Source organism: Mastigoproctus giganteus, chromosome 10 (assembly GCF_048544385.1).
Source record: "Mastigoproctus giganteus isolate SK-2022 chromosome 10, ASM4854438v1, whole genome shotgun sequence".
Taxonomy (NCBI): Eukaryota; Metazoa; Arthropoda; class Arachnida; order Uropygi; family Thelyphonidae; genus Mastigoproctus; species Mastigoproctus giganteus.
In genome coordinates, this window is record NC_143584.1 from 1,469,109 (window position 1) to 1,493,019 (window position 23,911).

Consider the following 23,911-nt stretch of genomic DNA (forward strand, 5'->3'; position numbering starts at 1 on the left):
TTTCCACGCGGTGTGAGGAGGATGGCGAAAGTACCACTGTGCTACCCGCGCAGACAACTACATGGTGCAACAGGAAACGTGATTCATCGGACCAGACGACCTTCTTCCAATCCTTCAAGGTCCAACCCCATGCAGATGTGAAGTTCCTCTTTCTCCTCATAAATTCCATTTTTTACTGTGTCAGGTCTCCAAAATAACAGTCCCTGTGATTTTCATTTCCCCACAATAGCCTTTTGACCAATAGAAGTATTGGAAACTCTAAAAGGGGGGGGGGCATACACACACATATATATATATATATATATATATATGCAGATCGGAGACAAAGAGAGGACGGACAGAACGAAAAGATCGGAGAAGAGAGGGAAACGAAGAGGCAAACAGAGACAGAAGGGAGAAAGATACAGGGAGAAACCCAGAGAGAGATAGAGACGAAGAGAGTCTTGTCCTGAGCGAAGCACTTCTTTTTCTTGAGGCTATCTCGTCAAAAACGTCTTGAGAATCTTTTGCTGCTGGCTCCTGTTCCTAGACGTCTATCCCTGAATATTGCAAAGTTTATTGTGGTAAGTTTCACTTCATAGTTACAACACGATAGTTAATAGAATGAAAGTGTCGGACGTTAATACATAACTCTTTATTTAATAGAGTCCACTGAGAAACAACCCTCCTCATAGGAACACTCACTAAGGTAGTGTATCTTACAACACTTAGAAATTAGAGTTTAAGATTAGCAAGATCCATTTGTATTAAGGGAATACCATAAGTTATGACTGTTAAACCTGTATAGTACACTTACACATACACCCAGATACTCGAAACTGGAGGATGGTTGTTGGCTTCAGAGAGTACACGGGCAGCAGTGCTAACTGAAGATCACATGAACACAGACAAGTTTGTACACATGTATCATTAATCTTATAGTATATCGTTTTATCCTTTTGATAAGAGATAGAGCTCTTATATAATCATATACAAGTATATAACCATATCATTTTACCCCTGTTTGTATGCTAGAATTAATAAACTATGTTTTGTTTAACCATCCTTGCCTCTTAGCCATTCTCTTGCTACACGTTATCCACAGCACGAGTTTTATAGTAAAAGAGCCATAATTCTGTGGCATTCTGAGGTCTAACTTATAGGAGAATTTCAGAGTGAATAAACACAACGCCATTTCGATGTTGCGAATCTATTCTCCACGTTTCAGAATAGATCTTGAGAACACGAGATTGTTGTCCTAATATATAAACCGTTTTCTGGAACATCAGTATTAATGAATACTGATGTTCCAGGCGTTTTCTGGAACATCAGTATTAATGAATAAACTTGCCCGGAAACCTTATTGTACACATTGCATTTTGAATACTATTAAGAGTTAATTGCCTTACTCTCCATTTGAAGAATGATGTCCAGGCGAAACCCTGTGGAACAGTTCACCTGCAGTTGCTTCAATTTGCATAACGGCTAAGTGGTCATAATGTTTTGGCTCATCGGTGTAATATACTGTGCAATATGGATTTAGATTCAGAGATGCTGTATGAATCACTTTAACAACTGGAGTTGTTAAAATCATTTGTTAAAAATGACTTAAAACAAAACAAAACAATAGTTTGTTAAAAATAATTGCTGAGCTTGAAAAAAAAATATTCAGACACGTCACTCCCGCGCCTTGTGACCAATTTTGTTATTCTATTCGCGTTTTCCGTTAAGCGTTAATTGTCATATTTAAGGCATCGGTACGGTATTTTTATGTCTTCTTAATTTAATTAAAATTTTTTCGCCATTAAAGTAATTTTAACCACCACTGATGTCTTTGTACTTATAGGTGGCAGCACTTGTGGTACACGTGAAAGTGTTGTTTACCTGCGTTATGGTGGCATGTGGGCTCAACCGTAGATTCCAGAAAAAATTCGGCGTTTCTTAGAAGCGAAAGCATGGGCAAGAAAGACAAAAAGAAAGGTAAAGGAGCGGAGAAAACAGCCGCAAAAACAGAAAAAAAAGCTACGCAGAAATTGAAAAAGGAACTGGCTGCTAAAGGCGAGGTTAGTGTCTCAAAAAGAATTTTTAATTGAAAGAACGCGTTATTGACGACACGTCTCGTTAATTTTGAATCTCGAAACATAAATTCGTCAGTGAAAGAATTCCACTTATAATACAGTACCATGTTTTCAGTGAGTGTAATGCGGCCAATTAAAATGTAATTATGATTGGGTGTAAAATAGTGGACGTATTCGGAGATAACTGTTAAGGTTATCACAAAGGTAGACTCAACCTAAAAAAACACACACACATATATAACTTCCCTTTAACGGACAGCCACGGGGAACGAAAATGTGTCCGTTAGAGAGCAGTGTCCGCTAACAAGAAGTCTGAGGAAAAAAAAAAAGAAAGAAATCGTTAAACGTTTAATGTAAAATTAAATACAGATTTTGCACAATATTTTTGTAAATAATATACATACAATTGTGCTATGCATATTATGACTTTATCTTAAGAAAAATACATACATCACTTATTTTCTTCTGCACCTTCTTCCGGCTGATAATTTTGTTTTCAACATTTGTTTGGAGTGAAGAAATCATCGAAAGTCCTTCAGTATCTTCTTCAGCGGCGAAAAACATTTTTAAACGATTGATTTGTATGAGCGCTTCTTCTATTTTCAACTGTGGTTCGTCGTTAATATGTTCTTCGACAGAATGACCTCCTTCCATTTCTTCATCCTCATGAGGAACTTCTTGAAAAATATCGATGATAATGTCGTTGATATTTAGAGCACCATCTTCTGTACTGAGGTTTGAGTCTATATCTTTGTAGCCAGGGTCACTTGTAGCTGAAGTATCGTACATTATCAATAGATGAAGTACTTGTTCTTCTTGGTGCTCCACATTGCTGTTCACAACTTCAGTTTTGCGTTTGAGAAGCCAGACTTTACAAAACAGTTCATGACAGTTTGTTTTCTAATTGCGTTTACTGAAGAGGAAATCCATTGAATCGCATCTAGGATGCTGATATTCTTTGCAAGGTCACTCGTACATGTTACATCGTTCATGTTTGCAATGAGATGTCTTAAAACACGTTTTCTGTAGTGAAGTTTAAAATTTTTTATTATCTCTTAATCCAAGGGCTGACTCTCTGCAGATGTGTTTGGTGGCAGAAAAATGATTTGAATGTTGGAAAATTCAATGTGCGGGTGAGATGCAGCATTATCCATGAAAAGAATAATTTTTCTGTTTTGACGAATCATGTTTTGGTTAAAGTGAATTATCCATTCGCTCATGATATCTCGTGTCATCCAAGCTTTTTTATTAGACTTCCAGTCAACATCCAAAAGATTCAACTTTATGCCCTTGAAACAACAAGGATTTTGTGGGTTTCCTATAACAAGAGGTTGTTCAAAGTCTCCCAGCATATTTGTACACAATAGTACAGTCAAGCGTTCCTTAGAAATTTTTCCGCCCTGGCATTTTTGTTTTTTAGACTCATTGTGTTTTCAGGAAGAGCTTTAAAAAAACAACCCTGTTTCGTCACAGTTGTAAATATCCTTAGCTTCAAAATCACAACATAACTCTTCCAATTTGACAGTCCACTCTGTTACAACCACAGTATCAACAGTATCCACCTTCACTACTTACGGTTTTCCAAGAAATTTTATGCCGAGTTTTGAACTTGTCTATCCATCCCACAGAACTCATTTACTCCGATAGATTTCGCAACCTCCAAAGCCTTTTCCCTAATAATAGGCCCATTAATGGGAATTTTTTTAGCACGTGCGCGACAAATTTGAAGTCCAACAGTTTTTGGGAATGATTTTTGAACCTGATCATTTACGTGTTGCCAAAATTGTTTGAGCAGTTCATTTTTTTTCTTTAGGATGTCACTTACCTGCGTCTTCCCGATTTTGAATTTTACAGCGAGATTGCGAACACTATTTTATTGCCGATCATACGCATTAATGAGTTCGACTATCTTTTAAAGTTAAATGTTTACGAGAAGACATTGTGCACTTCACACGACACTGAACAAAACTGAAAACTGAAACTGAAAAGACGAAAGGCCGACCATATTCTCCCCCTCCCTGCACACACCGAATTCATCAGAAGTTTTACACGTGCCTTAAAATTCTTGAAATAGGGTTTAGAATAGAAAATAAACACACGATTGAGGCAATACGTGGAAGAAACGTTCCTAGAAAAAAGGGCCGTGAGCTCGCCCGCTGTCCGTTATGGGGAGATGAAATTATGTGCAAATCTAAACGAAACAGTGCAGATTGCCTGTCCGCGTCCGTTATGAATGTCCGCTAGACAGAAGCTAAAAACACGTTAAAACCAATGGAGGTGAGTTGGGGAATTTGAAAATGTCCGTTGTAGAGAGATGTCCGTTAACGAGAGGTGTCCGTTAGGAGAAGTTTCACTGTATATATTATTATTATTATTATTATTAGCCATATGGTGCAAGAAAGCCTGAAGCTTATGCTGCGCCAGTCAAAAAAAAAAAAAAAAAATTCTGAGTTACCCTGAGAGAGAGAGAGAAGTAGAAGCAAATCACCCAGTGGCGCGTGCAAAAAAGACATCTGCCTAGGTCCCCGATCAGATTGGGGGGGGGGTCAAAATTACTGTTTCAAAAACTCATTGCTGTATTTCACCAATATTTTTAAGTGATTTTTATTGGGAACTGAACTTTCTACTTGCCAAGGTCAATGAACTTTAAGATTAATTTGAAAATTACGTTTTTTTTCAAAAATGGTTTTGCCTATTTTGATGAAATTTTATATTTAGTTCTTATGTCATATTAATTTGTTTGTATTGTTGGCACAATAAAATGAAATCGAAAATGTTCTTTATATAATTCCATTTTGCCTTGGGCCCCATGAAGGTATAAAACACCACTGAAATCACCAAGAAAGAGAAGAATGATATATATATAAGGCTTGGCACACCCAAGGTCCTGAGCTGGATATCATCATCATTCTCTTTCTTGGTGATACCCTTCTACTTCTCTCTCTCTCAGGGTAACTCGGAAATTTTTTTTTTTTTTTTTTTTTTTGGCTGGTGCAGCATAAGCCTCAGGCTTCCTTGCACTATATGGCTAGTAATAATAATAATAATAATAATAGTTGTTTTTAATTGAAAATCGATTAAAGTTCATTTTTTGAATCATGTGGGCTCATTGCAAGTTTCCACACATAGGTATGAAACTGAGTATGTTTAGTCAATGTATTAGTATTAGCCATATAGTGTGAAGCCATAGGCTTTTGCTGCAAAACTACTTTTGTGTTTCCCTTCTCATGTATGTAACTACCAGCTGACCTTTGAATTTCCCAGCTTCAACTACCCAAGGAGGTAACATTGTTTATCATTATTCCTAGTTTTTTTTATAAATTTCCTCCATGCACTCTCCAACCTCTTTCAGCAAAGTAGCAAAATTAGTTCCCTCTTGGTCCTTGAATAATATTATTTTTGTTTCTTGCAAATTGAAATACGTGTACTCCAGTTGTTTTGTTAACAGGATTATAATTGTAATCACCTTTTACAAAAACATAATCCCTTCCCTTTACACTAGTTATATCATCAATTAAATACTTTGATCACTGTCACTTAATGGTTCCTTTATCTGGAGATTATTAATGCGTGAAGAGTCATTACCGATAATCAGATCAAGAATTATTACTCTCTCTTGTTGCCTCTGTAACATGCTGCTGCAGAAAGTAAATTAAATCTGCAAAAAACTTGCTACTGTGTGAGTGACCACTCCACAAGTTCCAGTCAGTGTCTGGAAAGTTAAAATCCCCATTGTAAGACATTTTAATGTGCTGGCTCACTGTATTTATCTGTATAGTTGTTTGTTATACTCGTCACAGTTATTTGGCCTATAACATACTCCTCTTCTCGTTTTTGCCACACCATACTTGCTAAACATTCCACTAACAGTCTTTGGTGTAATGCCTTAGATGCTAGGTGCTTCTTAACCAAGTGACTAACTCTCCCACTCCTCACCATACTTATTCTACTGTTTTTATGTCCCCTTTCACATATGAGAGTCATTGTTCTCGTGTGTACATACAGTTGTCTTATGTTACCATTTGGACTGCATGCAGAGGCTAATGCTGCATCAGATGTTATACTTTCTCAACTGTGGCTATATGCAAGTGATCATGGGCAAAATGTCCCTTGATTGAAGGTTCTATGTACTGGCTTCATCTTGCATTACCATCATTATTCTCTAAAAGAGAATGGAGATTGATGAAGAAAACCCTTTCATTATACTATAAGACAATATTCTTACCGATTGTGTCTTACACCGCCAGTGTATGGTTCAGAAACGTTATCAAAGTGAAAATACATACCAAACTGATATCCTTACAATGCTCTGTTCTTTTGTTTGTCAACGGTATCTAATAATGCTTTGCAGGTGTTAGGTGGTATGATGCCCCTTGACCTGTTTATTATATACAGAGCAATGACTCATTGTTTGAGGAAGGGCCTTGCTATGGAAATATTGGGGATTTCCTCAGATCCAGCAAACAACTTAAAGATAGAAAAGGCCAGAATATGGGAGGAACTTGTAAAGGTGTGGCAAATTCATTGGGATGAAAGTGAGCACAGATTGGTTACTAGGAAATTTGTTCCTAAAGCTGATTTTGTATCAAAGATTCAAGTTTTCCTGTGGTTTACATCCTCTATGACCACATCTTATTTACTTACAGGTCATGGTTCCCTCCGTTCTATGCTCTTTGAAAGAGGTTTGAAACCTGATCCTTATTGCACTTGCGGAGGCTTGGAGACGTGGGACCATGTACTTTTCCACTGCCTATTATACTCACAGGTCAGATTGGACCTACAAACCGCAGTTCCAGATCTCACGGAGGTTAATGTAAACATACTCGTGGAAAATAAAACTAATTTCAAGGCATTACAGATTTCTCCACCTTGGCTTTCAAGAGGAGAATTGAGCTAAGAGCTCAAACTGCTAGGCAGTTCACTTAATAGATCTTGAAAATCTAAAGTAATAGATGGAAATCAGCTTTGGGGCATAATTGCCATATTGTGACATGTCACCTAACTTAGAACCACAGCATAAAACAACGGGTGCAATTTCTAGATCTGGTGTGACTAGGACTCTATTCTCAGTGACTTCTTGGATGTGGACCTCAGGCGAAACATGTTCAATGGCTCTGTATACTATCAATATTGCTGTTTTGAACAAAACTGGAGACAAATGAACTTTATGCTTTTTCTGTCTTGGATATTATCTATTGGACAAATCTGATCTGCTTTGGAGACTGAAGCAAGCATGTACTAATTACAATTAAACTACAGCTATGATTTTGTGTAAGTACATGGCTCTGAGGCAAGGACTTGTAAAGAATCCTTCAGTTTGGGAGAAGATGAAGACTTAAAACGTAAGATGCTGTGTTGGTTGCCGCTGTGTTTGCCTGAGTTGGGCCCTGGCAACAACTAAATGTTTATATTGTAAATAGTGTAGATGATGTAATGTTAAAAGCCATACTCGTTTTGGTGCTACTCCAGGGGCTTTGTTTGGACTTGGCACTATTGTGAGTACACTTAATTAAAATTAAGTAGTGATAAATGTTAAATTGCTATAATTTAAGCATTGAGTGCCATGTTTGCCTAAAAATATGTAGTGGTACTACTATGGGTAACACTTTATTTTTAATTTTTTTATTATTTTTATTTATTTATTTATTTTTTTATTTTTTTTTTTTTGCTGGCTTCTAGGTCTGGGCAACCTGGGAGCGGGATTGCTGGCACCCACCGGTATTGCACTACCTCCAGTGGATGCAGGATCTTGTGCACATAAGCACATATAGGACAGTAGACCCAGGCCGGTTTCACCTTGCCTGGGGACAGGCACCAGGTGGCAGCTGCCCAGGTGTTCGCTGCTCTCTGGTGGTGAAGTGGCCTAGAGTTTCTACAACACCACAGAGAGCAAAGGTAGAGATAGGCTACTGCCTTGGAGCCACCATGATATCCATACGCACGCACGCACACACACACACACAAGCCCTGGATGATGGAAATGTATATATAATTGCATAGAAATCTATGTAAGTTTTGTATATATATAAATGTATGTAAACGTGTCTATTAATAAATGGAAAATGGAATGTTACCATCATTGGTTCAGATTTTGACATAGCTGTTGAATTCAAGCCCAAGGAAATGTGCTTGAAGCAGCATGGTTTAACTATTAAGAAATTTATTCCTAACATAAATTTGGTGACAAAGTACCGTTACACGGTTTCAATGGGACTATATTCTACTTTATTCTGCTTCTGTCTCAGCAAAAAATTAGAACCATATTCTATATGGCTGCCCTTCATTTGCTCTGTATCTCATATTGTGCTCTTCCTTCACAACAAGTTGCCATGGTATTGCACTACCTCGAATAAGTAATGCTTCACTAATAGAGAAGAACCTTTTGGCATCTCTCATACTGTGTGATTATCTTTACAACTGGGTTGTCATGTCTGCAATAGGTGCCTCCGTAGCCAGGTGGGAAGGAGCAGCAGTGCATAGCACACGCTTCTTGATTAGACCGGGGTTCGAGCCCGTCACCACCAAATATGGAGGATGCAGAAAGGTCAGGGAATGACCACCAGAGCAATATGGCCTTAGTTGCTAATGCTCCTAAAAACCAAATAACAACAACAACAACAAATGTCTGCAATACCAGGGTACCTGCCCACCCACTGATGATAAGCCAATAGCTTTGAAACCGTGCCGTCTGGGTGGTGGTGGTACTCACTGAGAATAAGTAACAATAGTCTTCTCTATTAGTGAAGCGTTACTTATTTGAGGTACTGCAATACCATAGCAACTCGTTGGGAAGGAAGAGCACAATATGAGATTAGTATTAGCATTAGCATTAGTAGAGGCATTTGATGCAAGAAAGCAAGCTTATGCAGCATCAGCCAAAAAAAAAAAAAAAAAAAACCCACTTCCACTTCACCCCTCTGTTCGTTCAAAATACCTGTCCAGCTGAGCCTTAAACTTATTTAGGCTATCAACCTCCACCACAAGGGATGGCAGTCTGTTCCACCAACCAACCACCCGCTGGCTAAAGGCAAATTTCCGCACGTCTATCCTACATCTGTCTTTCCTCAATTTGAATTTATGCCCTCTCAGGTGATTTTTCTGAGCTAGAGGAAGAATCCCATCAGCATTGAGCATGCTTAAACCATTCAAGGCTTTATACACCTCTATCAGATCACCTCGCTGGTGCCTAGTCTCCAGACACTGTAATTTGCAAAACTTAAGCCTTTCTTCGTAAGAGCACCCCTTTGTTCCATTCACTAATCTTGTTGCCCTTATCTGTACTCGTTCCAGCAGCTCTACATCCTTCTTGAAATGAGGCCTCCAGACCTGTATACAGTACTCTAGGTGTGGCCTGACCATTGCCTTATACAATGGAATAATCACCTCCTTATCCCTGCTGGAAAAATTCCTGTATATCATTGACAATACTCCATGAGCTACTCTTGCTGCCCGTCTGCACTGCTCAGAGAACTTCATATCTGCCTGCACAATCATCCCCAAGTCCCTTTCATTCTCTACCACTGTCAGTGTAGTACCACAGAGTTGATACGTTGCTCTGGGGTTGCTTTTTCCCATGTGTAGTACTTTACATTTGTCAATGTTAAACTTCATTTGCCACCTCTCAGCCCATCTGCTCAACCTTTCCAGATCCTGTTGCAGCAGCATAGTGTCAGTAGTGTCCTTGACAACCCTGCCAACTTTGTATCATCTGCAAACTTGGACATTAAGCTTGATATACCATCATCAATATCATTTATAAATACAGAAAACAATAATGGACCCAACACTGAGCCCTGAGGGACTCCACTAATAACATTAGTCCACGATGAGCAGTGTCCATTGATTACCACTCTCTGTCTTCTCCCCCTCAACCACCCCTTTATCCATAGCAGCAATTTGCCTCCAATGTCACACTGCTCCAATTTGTGTAGCAGTCTTCCATGTGCAACAGTATCAAAAGCCTTTCTAAGATCCAAGTATATAATATCAAAGTTATTCCCTGCATCCAGTTCTTTTGTGACTGCATCATAGTATCCAATCAAGTTGGTCAGGCAAGACTTCCCCTTAACAAAACCATGCTGTGTCTGAGCTATAACTGAAGTCTTGTCTAAATGATCCTGCAGTGCTTCTTTAACCAGTGCCTCCATTAATTTTCCTGGAACAGAAGTTAAGCTCACAGGTCTATAATTACTTGTGTCAGCCTTTGATCCTCCTTTGTGAATTGGGGTCACATTTGCACATTTCCAGTCTATGGGTACCTCCCCTGAGTCCAAGGAAGCTCTCATAATTATGGCTAAGGGTTTGCTTACTTCCTTTGCTGCCTCCTTTAATATAACTGGATAGATCCCATCCACCCCGGGTGCCTTTCTTGTGTTTATCTTCAACAGTTTCTCCTCCACTTTACTCCCAGTTATTTCAAGATTCTGTAGCTTACTGCTAGAGTTGAATACACCTCTGGCATTCCCCTTGCTGAATAACTCCTCATGTGTGAATGTCGATGCATAATATTCATTTAGTTTGTTAGCTACCTGAGCAGGATCATCAACAGTTGACCCATCAATATCAAGTGGACCAATCTGATTCATCCCCTTCCTTCTAGAGTTTACATAAGTAAAGAACTCTTTGCTGTTTTTCTTTGCATCCCTTGCCAAGGATTTCTCGTAATCTGCCTTCGCCTGCCTAACCTCCTTTGTAACTTGGATGCATATCAACTTGTATCTATCATAGGCTTCCGTGTCATGTGTTAATTTGTAAGTATCCCATGCATTTTTCTTCTCTGCCATATGCCTCATTAGTTCATCTGACATCCATTTTGGCCTAAACCTTGAACAATATTTCTTAGTTGGTATGTAAAGCCTAGTAGCTTCCAAGATAAGTTCTTTGAATGCTTCCCATTTTGAATTTGCTGTTGGTAACATCATCAGTTGGTCCCACTGTATAGAATTTAAATACTGTCTCAGTCCATCGTAGTCGCCTTTATGGAAGCAATAACCCTTCCCTTTACCCCTAATGGTAGTTACCTCTTTCAGTAAATCCCACTTCAGCACACTGTGATCACTGCCACCTAGTGGTTCATTTATCTGCAGATTCTTAATGCATGAAGAATCACTGCTGATAATCAAATCAAGAGTATTACTCCCTCTAGTTGCCTCTCGAACATGCTGATGTAGAAAACAATCATCCAATAAATCCACAAAAGCCCTGCTAGTGTGTGAGTAACCAGCCCCCAAATTCCAGTCAATATCTGGGAAATTAAAATCTCCCATTATAAGACTCTCTGATTTACTGGCCCACTCTATTTCCCTGTACAGTTCCTTATTATACTCATCAGAGTCATTAGGCCTATAGCACACTCCTACTCTCAATTTTGATCTCCCAATGCTTATGTCACACCAAACTGACTCAACACTGCACTGTCCAGCGATGTCGACTGGCTTCACTTCCTTGGTTTTTATGTGTTTCTTAACTAATAGCATAACGCTCTCCTCCCTTCCTATCCTGACTATCCCTTCTGTACACATTGTACTCCCCAAATTCCCGTTCTGCATTCCTTATATCTGTGTGACACCACGTCTCTGATATCCCAACAATATCCGCCTTTGATGCTTTGAGCAATACCTCAAATTCATCAAATTTATTTACCAAACTCCTAGCATTGGTGTAAACGCAAGTATACATTCACCTGTTCCTATTCTTAGCTACCCTAACACAACCCATGTGTTTACTTGTACCGCAATGACTCCCAGCAGTCTCTGAAATATCCTGCATCTTGTTTTCCAGGCTGCTGCTCATTCCAATAGAAGCAGTGGAAGAATCACTTTCACCTCTGCCAGTGGCTACTGTTAATCTATTAGTCCCATTATCCCCCCAAGCTAGCAGTTTTCCGACCCACCTAACACTGCCTCGATAGCATCAGCAAATATTCTTGCACCCTTTCTATTTAAGTGTATCCCATCCCTGTAGAAGCAATCTCTCCTGTTAACAAGTACAGTCCAGGCTGAAAAAAATTCTACCCCTTGAGCCTTGCACAATCTTTCCAGGGCCGAATTGATCGACAAGGCTCTCATCATATACTCCCTCCTATCGTGTCTGGGCAGAATTGCAGACACTTTCAAATTCAACCCTAATTCTCGGCTTTTGTTCAACAGTGACCTGTACTTGTTAAGTAATTCTGCCGGTCTCCTACTCTTAATATTATTAGTGCCAACGTGTACAACTATATCACCTTTTGTGCCCTTAAAAGATGATATTCGCTCTACAACGTCATCAGCCTTTGCCCCTGGCAGACATACCCTGGTCCTGTTCCACCTATCTTTTTTACAAAGCATGTTCCCCGTTTCCCTGACAATAGAGTCACCAACAACTACTAGTTCCTTCGGGACCAGCGCATTCTGCCTTGGGGGTTGTCTCTGTGTCACGCGATGCCCAAGTGCAAGCTCTGGCGTTGATGTGGGCAGCTGAGAGCTTGATGGGCCCCTCAATTTAGTTTCTTCGAGGGCATCCACCCTGTCCTTCAAGCTCTCATATAGGCCCACAAGAAAGCCGAGTTGTTGCCTGATATCGATACACTCCTTGCATTGCGCACACACAAAGACATCCCCCTTGGCAGTATCATGTCCCGTACCCGATTGCTCTGCAAACATCAAGCAAACAGTGCATTTTATAAGGCTGTGAGTCAGAGGACAACTGCCCCCCCCTCAGTTCTGCTCTGAGCCACAGCGCTTCCATCAGCTTGAGCCTTTTGCTTTGCTGCTCTGGTCTGAGTCATGATTCTATTAATTTATTAATTAATTATGTTATGTTATTAATTATGTTAAATATAATTAATTATATTACGTTTGTAATCTAAGTCGTTATATGTATTTATTTAAACGTACAATTTAACTCCTAACGAAGTTCAACTAACGCTATCTAGTACGGCATACAACTATCGTATCACAATGGCGGGAAAATTACGAACGGTACCGGAGTTGAAACACGTGGAAACCTTTACCGATACTTTTATGAGATACAGAGCAAATGATGCCTCCCACACTGCCATCGTACTTTCTTAAGAGTTATCTATGGTGTATCTACACCAATATTATATAGATATATAATTCATAGAGTATATATCACTTATATATGAAATGTAGCATTTTTTCTGATATAAAATTGTTACTTTTTGGGTTTTTTTAGTATTGTTTATAAACAAGCCTAAGGTTTTCTTTTTATAGGAAGATATTGAAGAATTAATTGCCAAGTTTCAGGAAGAAGATAGGAAATGCAGTCAAGTTTCTGAAGAGATTGTACAACCACCATCATTAAGGTAATTTAAATTTGAAATTTTGTTAATTCCTTTCATTCTTGTACAAGATATATATTTTTAACCATCCTGTCATCCGAAGTGTATCATTAATAAATACTTTTTAAATTTAATTTAATTTAAAAAGTATTTAATCATGTTCAAAAACACTTGAACCACAAAAATTTAGTTTAAAGAAACAAAACACTTGAACCACAAAATAAATACATAAAAATAATTAATGCTATTAATAGGATTAGCATTAGTAGAGGCATATAATGCAAGAAAGCAAGCTTATACAGCATCGGCAAAAAAAAAAAAAAAAAAAACCTTCCCATTTCACCCATCCATTCTCTCTTAATGTTTTTCTACTTCTGCCTTGAGTTTATTTAAGTTGCCAACTTCCACAACGACAGATGGAAGTTTATTCCAGCAATCAACCACCATCTGGCAAAAGGGAAATTTCTGCACATCTGTTCTGCAACTGTCTTTCCTCAGTTTGAATTTATGCCCCTTCAGGTGTGTAATCCGAGCATGAGGAAGAATCCCATCAGTATTGAGCTTGCTCAAATCATTTAAGGCCTTAAATATCTCAATGAGATCACCTTGTAGGTGCCTAATCTCCAGATGCTGCGATCTGCAGAAATTAAGCCTTTCTTGGTAAGAGCAACCCTCTATTCCCCTCACCAATCATGTTGCCCTTCTCTGTACTTGTTCCAGCAGCTTTACATCCTTCCTAAAATGAGGCCTCCAGACCTGTATGCAGTACCCAAGGTGTGACCTGACCATCGCCTTATACAAAGTGATAATCACCTCCTTATCCCTGCTAGGCGCTTCCGTAGCCAGGTGGGAAGGAGCAGTAGTGCGTAGCACACACTTCTTGATTAGACCGGGGTTCGAGCCTGTCACTACCAAATACGGAGGATGCGGAAAGGTCAGAGAATGACCACCGCATATCCCGGAGCAATATGGCCTTAGTTGCTAATGCTCTTAAAAACCAAACAACAACCTTATCCCTGCTAGCAGATTCCTGTTTATCATTGACAAGACACCATGAGCTGTTCTGTTAGCCTGCCTGCACTGCTCAGAAAACTTCATATCTGGCTGCACACTAACCATCCCAGGTCTTTTGCATTTTCCACTACCCTGAGTGTAGTACCATACAGTTGGTATGTTACTCTGGTGTTACTGCTACCCATATGCAGTACTTTGCATTTGTCAATGTTAAATTTCAGTTGCCACCTCTGAGCCCAGTTTTTCTAGATTCTGTTGCAGTAGCATACTGTCATTAACAACCCTGCCAACCTTTGTATCGTCTGCAGACTTGGACATTAACCCTGATACATTAGTTCACGAAGAGCAGTGTCCATCAATTATCACTCTCTATCTTCTCCTGCTCGGCCATCCCTTTATTCATAGCAGCAAATTACCCTTAATACCATACTGCTCCAATTTGTACAGCAGTTTTTTATGTGCAACAACATTAAAAGCTTTCTATAAATCCAAGTACATGATATCAAATTTATTTCTTGCATCCAGTTACTTTGTGACCACATTGTAGTATCCAATCAAATTGGTCAGACAACATTTCCCCTTAACTAAAACATGCTGTGTCTGAATTATAACTGCAGTCTTGTCTAGATGACAGTCCTGCAATGCTTCTTTAACCAGTGACTCTATTATTTTTCCTGGAACAGAAGTTAAACTATTCCACAGGGACGTCCCCTGAATCCAAAGATGTTCTCATAATCATGGCTTTGCTTACTTCTTTTGCCACCTCCTTTAATATAACTGGATAGATCCCATCCACCCCAAGTACCTTTCTTATGTTTAACTTCAACAATTTCTCCTCTACTTTGCTCTGAGTTATTACAAAATCCTTTAACTCTCTGTTAGAGTTTGATAAACTTTTGGCATTCCCCTCCCTAAATAACTCCTCATGTGTGAATGTAGATGCAGAATACTCATTTAGTTTGTCAGCTACCTGAGCAGAGCAGGATCACCAACAGACAAACCATTAATATCAAGTGGACCAATCGTATAAATTCCCTTGCTTCTAGAGTTTTGCATAAGTAAAGAAGTCCTTGTTTTTCTTCTTTGCATCCTTTGCCAAAGATTTCTCACAGACTTGCTTATATCTACCATAGTTTTCTGTTTCACTTGATAATTTATATGTATCCCATGTATTTTTCTTCTCTGCCACGAGTCTCATTAGTTCATCTGACATCCATTTAGGCTTAAATCACAAACAGTATTTCTTAGTTGGAATATAAAGCCTAGTAGCTTCCAAGATTACTTCCTTCAGTGCTTCCCATTTAGAATTTGCTGTTGCTAACATCATCATCAGTTGGTCCCACTGTATAGAATTTAAATACTGTCTGAGACCACTGTAGTTACCTTTACGAAAGCAAAAACCCTTTTCTTTACCCTTAAGCCTCACCTATAAAGATGTAACTAGATAGGTGAAGCACTTTGCCTCACCTATAAAGATGTAACTTTATAGGTGAGGCAAAGTACTATTCAGAGTGCTCCTGTGTCACCCCTATATCAAAAAAAAAAAAAAATAAATAAATAAATATAAAGATTAAGAATAGAAAAGAGAAAGATCAAAACACCCAAAAAGACATGCTCACATCTCAAAGAATGAACACTATTAAATAAACATAAAAAGAAAGCTTCTAAGCACTATCTTTTCGACCACTTGTAAACTCTGAAAAGGGATTTTATTTCAATAACTGATTGCTATCCAAACCAAATATCTGTGGATGTCTCAATAATGATCTGATTCAGGTGTTTAAAAGTTTGAATGGATTGAACAAGCTTAATGCTAATGGCATTATTCCTCTTGCTTCATGGGCTGGCCATCCCGAGGTTGCCAGGGGTGCACTGCACCTGGGCACCAACGTTCAAGGGGCACTTGAAAACCTGAAACTTACATACACATATGAAGAAAATTTTAAAGGTGGGGCGCCAAATTGCAATTTGAACCCAGGTGCCACATTCCTTACGAAATCCCCTGTCTTGTTCAGACTGCACAAGAGGGAGTGTAAATTCAAACTGAAGAAGGATGGTTGCAGGACATATATTGCCTTCAGCCAGCAGATAGATTGTTGGAAAACTTCCTTCTGTCGTATAAGTGGGCAGTATGAAAGAATAAATTCAAGGTAAAACTAGACAAATTATTGGAGGGGGTTGGACAGGTGATATGAAAGTTTGTTTTTTGTTTTATCTAATGCTTTATAAGCTTGCTTTCTTGCATAATATGTCTCTACTACTGTTACTACTACTACTACTACTAATAATAATACATCCCAGACATTAAGAGAAATAATGAACCACACTTATACAAAATAAATAAGAAAACATAATAGACAAAATGCAAATTTAGACGTCAACTCATACAATTGATGAATCCAAAACAGTTCTGTTTTTTGAGCAACTCAAAAACAAAGAATTATTTTGCTGTCTTTGTTTTCATTCAAGTGCTTCTTAAATTTAATTTCGTTTAATTTAAAATGATATAACATTTTAATTTTCCAGGATAAATAGTTACTTTGAGTGTAAATATAACAAAGTCACCAATTCCCTCCCACCATTTCTTTTATTTAGTTTTCTTCTTTGTCTGTCACAATTTAGTTTAATCTGAATGCTTTTGTCCACCACTTGGATTCTTTATTATGTTTTAATTTATTCTATCATTTGGTTTGTATTAGTAATCTAATTGAGTTATTTATTTAAGTTTATTCTCTGTTTATTAATAACTTTTTAATTTTCAGTTGCATATTGTTTTGAATTTGTTGATTTTAGGAGTCAACATCTAAATTTGCATTTTGTTTCCTGATTTATTCCATAGAGGGCTGTGGTCATTGCATATACACTGCATCATTGCATTCATGTAGACGATAATTCAGTGTCAGAATGGATAAATGTCATGAGTTAACCGACTTTGAAAGAGGGATGATAGTGGGTGCCCGATGCACGGGCCACTCTGTCGTGGAAGTGGTACAGAAATTGCACTATCCCCATTTGACAATATCAAGAGTGTATCGGGAATATGCCATTTCCGGAATAACATTTCATTGTGGGTGGAGAAAAGTGATGAATAAACATGGCTGTTGACATCTGTCTCTCATTATTTCAAAGAGTGACAGTGGCACAAATCACTGTCAACTTCAGTAAGAGAGGTGCCAGAAACGTCTCCACCAACACCATCAGGCGATCATTAGCAGTAATAGGTTATGGGAGCCGCCGACCCACCAGAATCCCATTGCTAGCACCATGACACAGTACTCTACACCTCAAACTGGGTGAAAGAACATCAGAACTGGACCTTGGTTGATTGGAGATGGGTCTCCTGGTTCGATGTTTCCCGTTTCCAGTTATTTCAAGCAGACGGGAGGGTGCATATCTGGTGGAAACTGCACGAAGCTATGCACCCGTCATGTCAACAAGGAACTGTTCAGTCAGGTGGCTGGTCGGTAATGGTCTGGGGTGTGTCTAGCTGGCAGACGGGACCTCTAGTATGTCTAGACACATCTCTGAATGGTACAAGTTATGTATCCATCCTTATAGACTATCTGCATCCCTTCATGGTCATCCTGCACCCACAGGGCTCTTTCAGCAGGACAGTGCACCTTCCCACTGAGCCATGGTGACAAGAACATAGTTCGAAGAGCATTCCACAGATTTTACTACCATAGAATAGCCTCCCTGTTCACTGCACATGAACCTGTGGAGCATCTTTGGAATGCTGTGGAAAGGTCCATTTGAGCTTTGGATCATACACCCAGTAATGCAACAGAATTATGGACAACGGTGCAGCAATCATGGATGGAAATACCCATGGAACACTTTCGGGAACTTGTGTAACTGCCGTTATCCGCCCAAAAGGTGGGCCTACCCGTTACTAGGTAGGTATCCCATGATTTTTGTCCACTCAGTGTATATAAATGGTACTTTCTGTGCTTATAATAACTAGAGTTAGACATCTGGGGAATTAATTATCTTGAATGCAAGTATGAAAATATATTTTTTAGTAAAGTTGTTTGATTGGATATTATATTTAAATTCAAAAAATAAAAATGCTAGCTACTCTCTAGTATGTTAAGTTAAAAATGTGATTGTCCTACTGTCAAATGAGTATTGGAGAGTTCTAGCATGATTTGATGTTCATGAACATTCCATTGATATTACATTTGTGAATCGTCTAAGTATCTTCAAACCAAGATATTCATTATATGATTGTTAAAAGGCATGCTCAAAACATGTTCAGAATTTTAATTGAAACTGTTAATTACAACTGTTTTTAACTGAAACTGTTGATCAGTAATGCCTCTTTGGCCATAAAAGTATATAAACAATAGATACAAAGTTGTAATTTATATCATTTACAAAACAAACATTGGAAAGTATGTATACATTATTCTCTGTACCACCTACTTTATCAATACATTTTTGTCATCATTCTTTTCAACTTGCATGTGCACAGGAGTAAAAGGATGGACCCTGCTGTTGAAGCCAGCCTATCACTGTTGTTTTCAGCTCCTCATCACCCAAAATGTGTTTTCCACAAAGATATATTTTGATATGTCCAAATAGGAAAAAATCAGAGCCAAATCTGGACTACATGCAGGGTGAAGCAAATTCTCCACCCTATGTCTGAAATTTCATTTGTCATATGGGCAGTGTGTGTGTATGTGTGGCCAAGTATTACCATGGTGTTATTTAATCTGGTACCCTATTTCAGCCTTCCTTTTTTTTTTGTTTTATATAGCCCTATTTGAGCCTTCCTTTTTTGTTTTATATAGCCCTATTAAGCTTAACACACTTTTGGCAATATCTTTCCTTATAGTCTAACGTTTCTCTAAACAATCAACCAAATTGTGTCTTATATGTCTTGAAACACTGCAGCTGTCTTTCTTTTGTGATGATTTCTGGCTGTTGAAGATTTTTTCTTCGCTGGAGATGAATGTGTCCATTCCATAGGTTGACATTTAGAATAAGGGTCATAATAGAAGACCCAGGTCACCTTAATCTTCCATTATCAGGCCTTTAAAAATCTCCTTGAAAGTTATTGCACTCCTGCAACAGGTCTTAGCAGATTTCCTTCCTGGAGAATTTAATTTTTCTTGTTAACAGCTTGGATACCCCATTTGCAGCATATTTCTCAATAATCTAATGTCTAAAATGGTTAATACACTTCTCTTTGAGCACCCCAGTGCTTGAAAGATTGCATTTGCAGTTATTGTCCTGTCTTTTTGAATTGTTCTATCCAAAATGTAGTGTTTCTTCAACAAAGTGTGTTTACTCCTTACTAGTCATAAATATCAGTGACAACTTCAAAATGTGCAAACAACATTGCTTATATCAGTAGTGCCTTGTTATACTCTCCTCAATTTTTCACGAATCCAGACAGCTAAGTTATCTCCTGATTTAAAAAGGAGATAACTATCACTGACTATGGATGGAAACAGACATCAGTTTGGCTGTTCATAACTTCAAATCTGTAATAGACTGAAATATTTTAGTATGTTTGCATCTTAATGTCTGTATTAGCAATACATTAATCTTCATGATGCTAACTCAATTGCAAAAAATTTTGTCACCCAGAGGGATTACTTATGGACTGATATTGAAATATTCAGGAAAACATACATTATGACTCCCTTTGCAAGATATACAAGGTATGATCAGAAAATTTGGGGATAACTTTGTACCCAAGGTGTGATCAGAAAATTTGGGGATTAACTTTGTACCCCAAAAGTGGGGTGTCGTAGCAAGTTGTAGCATGTTCAATGACTAGACATAGAAAAGCATGAATCACCTGTTTATCTGCAGTAAATCAAAATTAATGCACATTGAAGACATGTTCAGTGCCTTTAATTACATTCAGTGTCTTGTCTTTAATTACATTTTAAAATGAGTGAATTTAGAGGTAGACAGTTGATGCCCACCACCTCTAATAATTTTCTAATCATTCTTCAAATTTAAGTCAGACAATCCACTGCTACAGTTTCCAGATGAAAATTTGTTCCAACAATTAATTATTACTCTCTGGTTGAAAGCAAATTTTTACACAGTTTTCAGCTTGTTGTTGTTGTTGTTGTTATTTGGATTTTAGGAGCATTAGCAACTAAGGCCATATTGCTCCGGGATATGCGATGGTCATTCCCTGACCTTCCCGCATCCCCCCCATATTTGGTGGTGACAGGCTCGAACCCCGGTCTAATCAAGAAGCGTGTGCTGCGCACTGCTGCTCCTTCCCACCTGGCTACGGAGGCGCCTAGTTTTCAGCTTAAATTTATGTGCATCATCAGAGAAAAAGTAAAGATACCAGCAGCATTTAGTTTAATCAATCCATTTAAAGCTGCAAACACACTCTCCTTGAAGTTGTCTAGTTTCCAGACATCACACTTTACAGAACTGAAGTCTTTCTCGGTAAGAGTACCATTTTGTGCACCTCTGGTTAATCATGTTGCTCTTCTCCTCACCCATTCCAACACATCCACATCCTTCCTAAACTGGAGCTTCCACACTATTCAGTACTCAAGGTGCAGGTAGCCTAACCACTGCCTTGTACAATGGGATAATCACCTCTTAGTCCCTGTTGGCAAAGTAGGTCTCTTTCATTCTCCACCACCTTGAGTTTGGGAGAAGCCAGAGAATTACTACCCGATTGGTATATTATTCAGGGATTACTGCTGCCCATACCTTGCATTTATCAATGATAAACCTCAACGACCATTTTTCAGTCCACATGCTTAATTTATATAGATCTTGTTGCAGTAGCATATTTTGGTTGTTGTCATTAACAACATGTCAACCTTTGTATCATCTGCAGACTTAGACATTAAGCCTGATATGCCTTTGTCAATACCATTAATAAATAGTAAAAACAACAATGGACCCAGCACTGAACCCTGGAGCACTCCATTAATTACAGTACCCCCAGAACAGGAGTAACCATTGATAACCATTCTGTCTTCTCCCACTTAACTATCCCTTTATCAGTAGCAGTAATTTGTCCTTAATATCACAATGCTCCAATTTTACAGCAGTCGTTTATGTGGAACAGTATTAAGAGCTTCTAAAGTTTAAGGTATATGATGTGAAAATTATTTTTTGCATCCAGTTTCTTTGTTAGTGCATCATAATATCCAGTCAGATTGGCCAAACATGATCACCCCCTTAACAAATCCATGCTGCGATTACCATGTAAGAGCATTCTTGTCTTGTATGAGGAGATCTTTAAGAGAGGAATGCCAAAAGTTCATCAAATTCTAACAGGAAGCTAAATGATTTTGTGATAACTGAGTGAAAGACAAATTGTTGAAGCTTAATATAAAAAAGCAGTGGTATCTATACAATAATATTAAGGGTGGCAGGAAAGGAGGTAAACAAACCCTTGGCCATAATTATTAGAGCATCTCTGATTCAGGAGAGATCCCTATGGACTGTAGGTGTGCAATTGTATCCCCAATTCATAAATGGGGATCAAAAGGTGACACGAGTAATTACAGACCTCTTAGCTTAACTTCTTTTCCTGGGAAAGTAATGGAATACTCTGGTTAAAGAAGTAATGCAGGACCACATAGACAGGAATAAAATTATACTGCAGTCATCGTGTGAATTTGTTAAGGGGAGATCTTGTCTGACCAATCGGACTGGATACTGTGATGTCTGGATGCAAAAGATAATTTCAATATCATATACTTGGATTTTGGGAAAGCTTTTGATACTGTTGCACCTAAAGGACTACTATAGAAATTTGAGTAGTGCATTAATATTAGTAATGGCTACATGGTGCAAGGAAGCCTTTGGCTTATGCAGCACCAGCCAAAAAAATAAAAATAAAATAATAAGAATAAAAACAAATTAATAATAAGAATAATAAAATTAAAAAAAAAAATAATAATAAGAAGAAGAAAATTAAAAAAAAAATAATAATAATTAATAAGAGAAAAAGAAATGGACAACCTATGCATTTCCCTCCTCCCTTAGTAATTATCCAGCTGACCTTTGAATTTCCCCAAACTGTCAGCCTCTACCACCCATATAGGTAACTTATTCCAGTAATTTATAACTCGCTGGCTAAAATAAAACTTCCTGCAATCCAGTCTAAACAACTTCTCTCGTAACTTAAATTTATGGCCCATAGTTCTAAAATCATTTCTAACAATGAAAATTTCATCCTTATTCATTTTGCTTATGCCTCCCAGAGCCTTAAACACGTCAATCAAGTCTCCTCTAAGATGCCTAGTTTCCAAGCTCTGCAACCTACATATTCGAAGTCTTTCTTCATATTGATGCCCTTTTGCAGATCTCACCAGGCAAGTTACCCGTCTCTGGACCCTTTCAAGAAGCACAATATCTTTCTTTAGGTGTGGTCTCCATACCTGAACACAGCATTCGAAGTGTGGTCTAACAATAGACTTATATAATGGGATTATGACATCCTTATATCTACTAGTGATTGTTCGATAAATCATCGATAGGACACCATGGGCCCTACTTGCAATCAGTCTACGATGCTCAGAGAACTTCATACATCACCGTGTCGTAACACCCAAGTCCCTCTCCTTCACTACCTGCTTTAGTTCAACTCTGCTAAGGTATAAGTTATTTTGGGGTTACTGTTCCCCAGGTGCAATACCTTACACTTTGCTGGATTAAAGCATAGATGCTGTTTTTCTGACCAACCCTGAAGTCTATCTGGGTCATTCTGAAGAAGCCCTGCTTGGCAGCAATCATTAGCTACTCTACCAATCTTTACATCATCTGCAAATTTAGACATCATGCCCTCTATCCCTTCATCGATGTCATTTATGAAAATCAAAAACAACAGTGGTCCTAATACCGATCCTTGGGGAAACCCACTTCTTACATCAACCCAATCTGAGGAATAACCATTTATTACTACCCTCTGCCTCCTGCCCTGAAGCCATCCAGCTATCCATTTCCCCAAATGATTCCAACCTGTTCCAGCTTATAAAGTAACTGCTCATGTGAGACTGAGTGAAATGCTTTGTTGAGTGAAATTCAGATAAACAATGTCGAAATTATTCCCAAAGTCCAGCTCTTGAGTAACCCTGTCAAAATAGCTAACCAGATTAGTTAAACATTATTTTCCCTTTACAAAACCATGCTGAGTATCCTTCAGAATTCCATTTCTATCTAAGTGATCCTGAATTCCACCCTTGATCATAGTCTCCATGATTTTCCCTACTACTGAAATTAGACTAACCAGACAGTAATTTCCTACTTCACTCTTAGAACCGCCCTTATGTATTTGGAGGTACATTGGCACTTTTCCAATCCAATGGAATCACTCCCGAGTCCAGTGATGCTCTCATAATTAGCCTGAATGGTTCAATGCACTCACTTGCAGCCTCCCTCCCTTAAGATTATTGGCTAAATGCCATCAACCCCGGGAGCCTTACTGGCCTGTCCTGTAGGCTCGGCGCCTCCGTAGCCAGGTGGGAAGGAGGAGCAGTGCATAGCACACGCTTCTTGATTAGACCGGGTTTCGAGCCCGTAACCACCAAATACGGAGGATGCGGAAAGGTCAGGG

The 23,911-nt window shown here is 38.6% G+C and overlaps 1 protein-coding gene across 1 annotated transcript in view; it reads left to right on the plus strand.

Annotated features, from left to right (window-relative positions):
- Positions 1 to 1,856: 1,856 nt before the first annotated feature.
- LOC150078621 (kelch domain-containing protein 4) overlaps positions 1,857 to 23,911 on the plus strand; it is a 78,996-nt gene continuing 56,941 nt past the window's right edge. The window contains exons 1-2 of the mRNA XM_090384022.1: positions 1,857 to 2,042; positions 13,274 to 13,365. Coding sequence (XP_090240148.1) covers positions 1,935 to 2,042; positions 13,274 to 13,365 — 200 coding nt within the window. The 5' untranslated portion in view covers positions 1,857 to 1,934. The remainder of the gene's footprint in view (positions 2,043 to 13,273; positions 13,366 to 23,911) is intronic.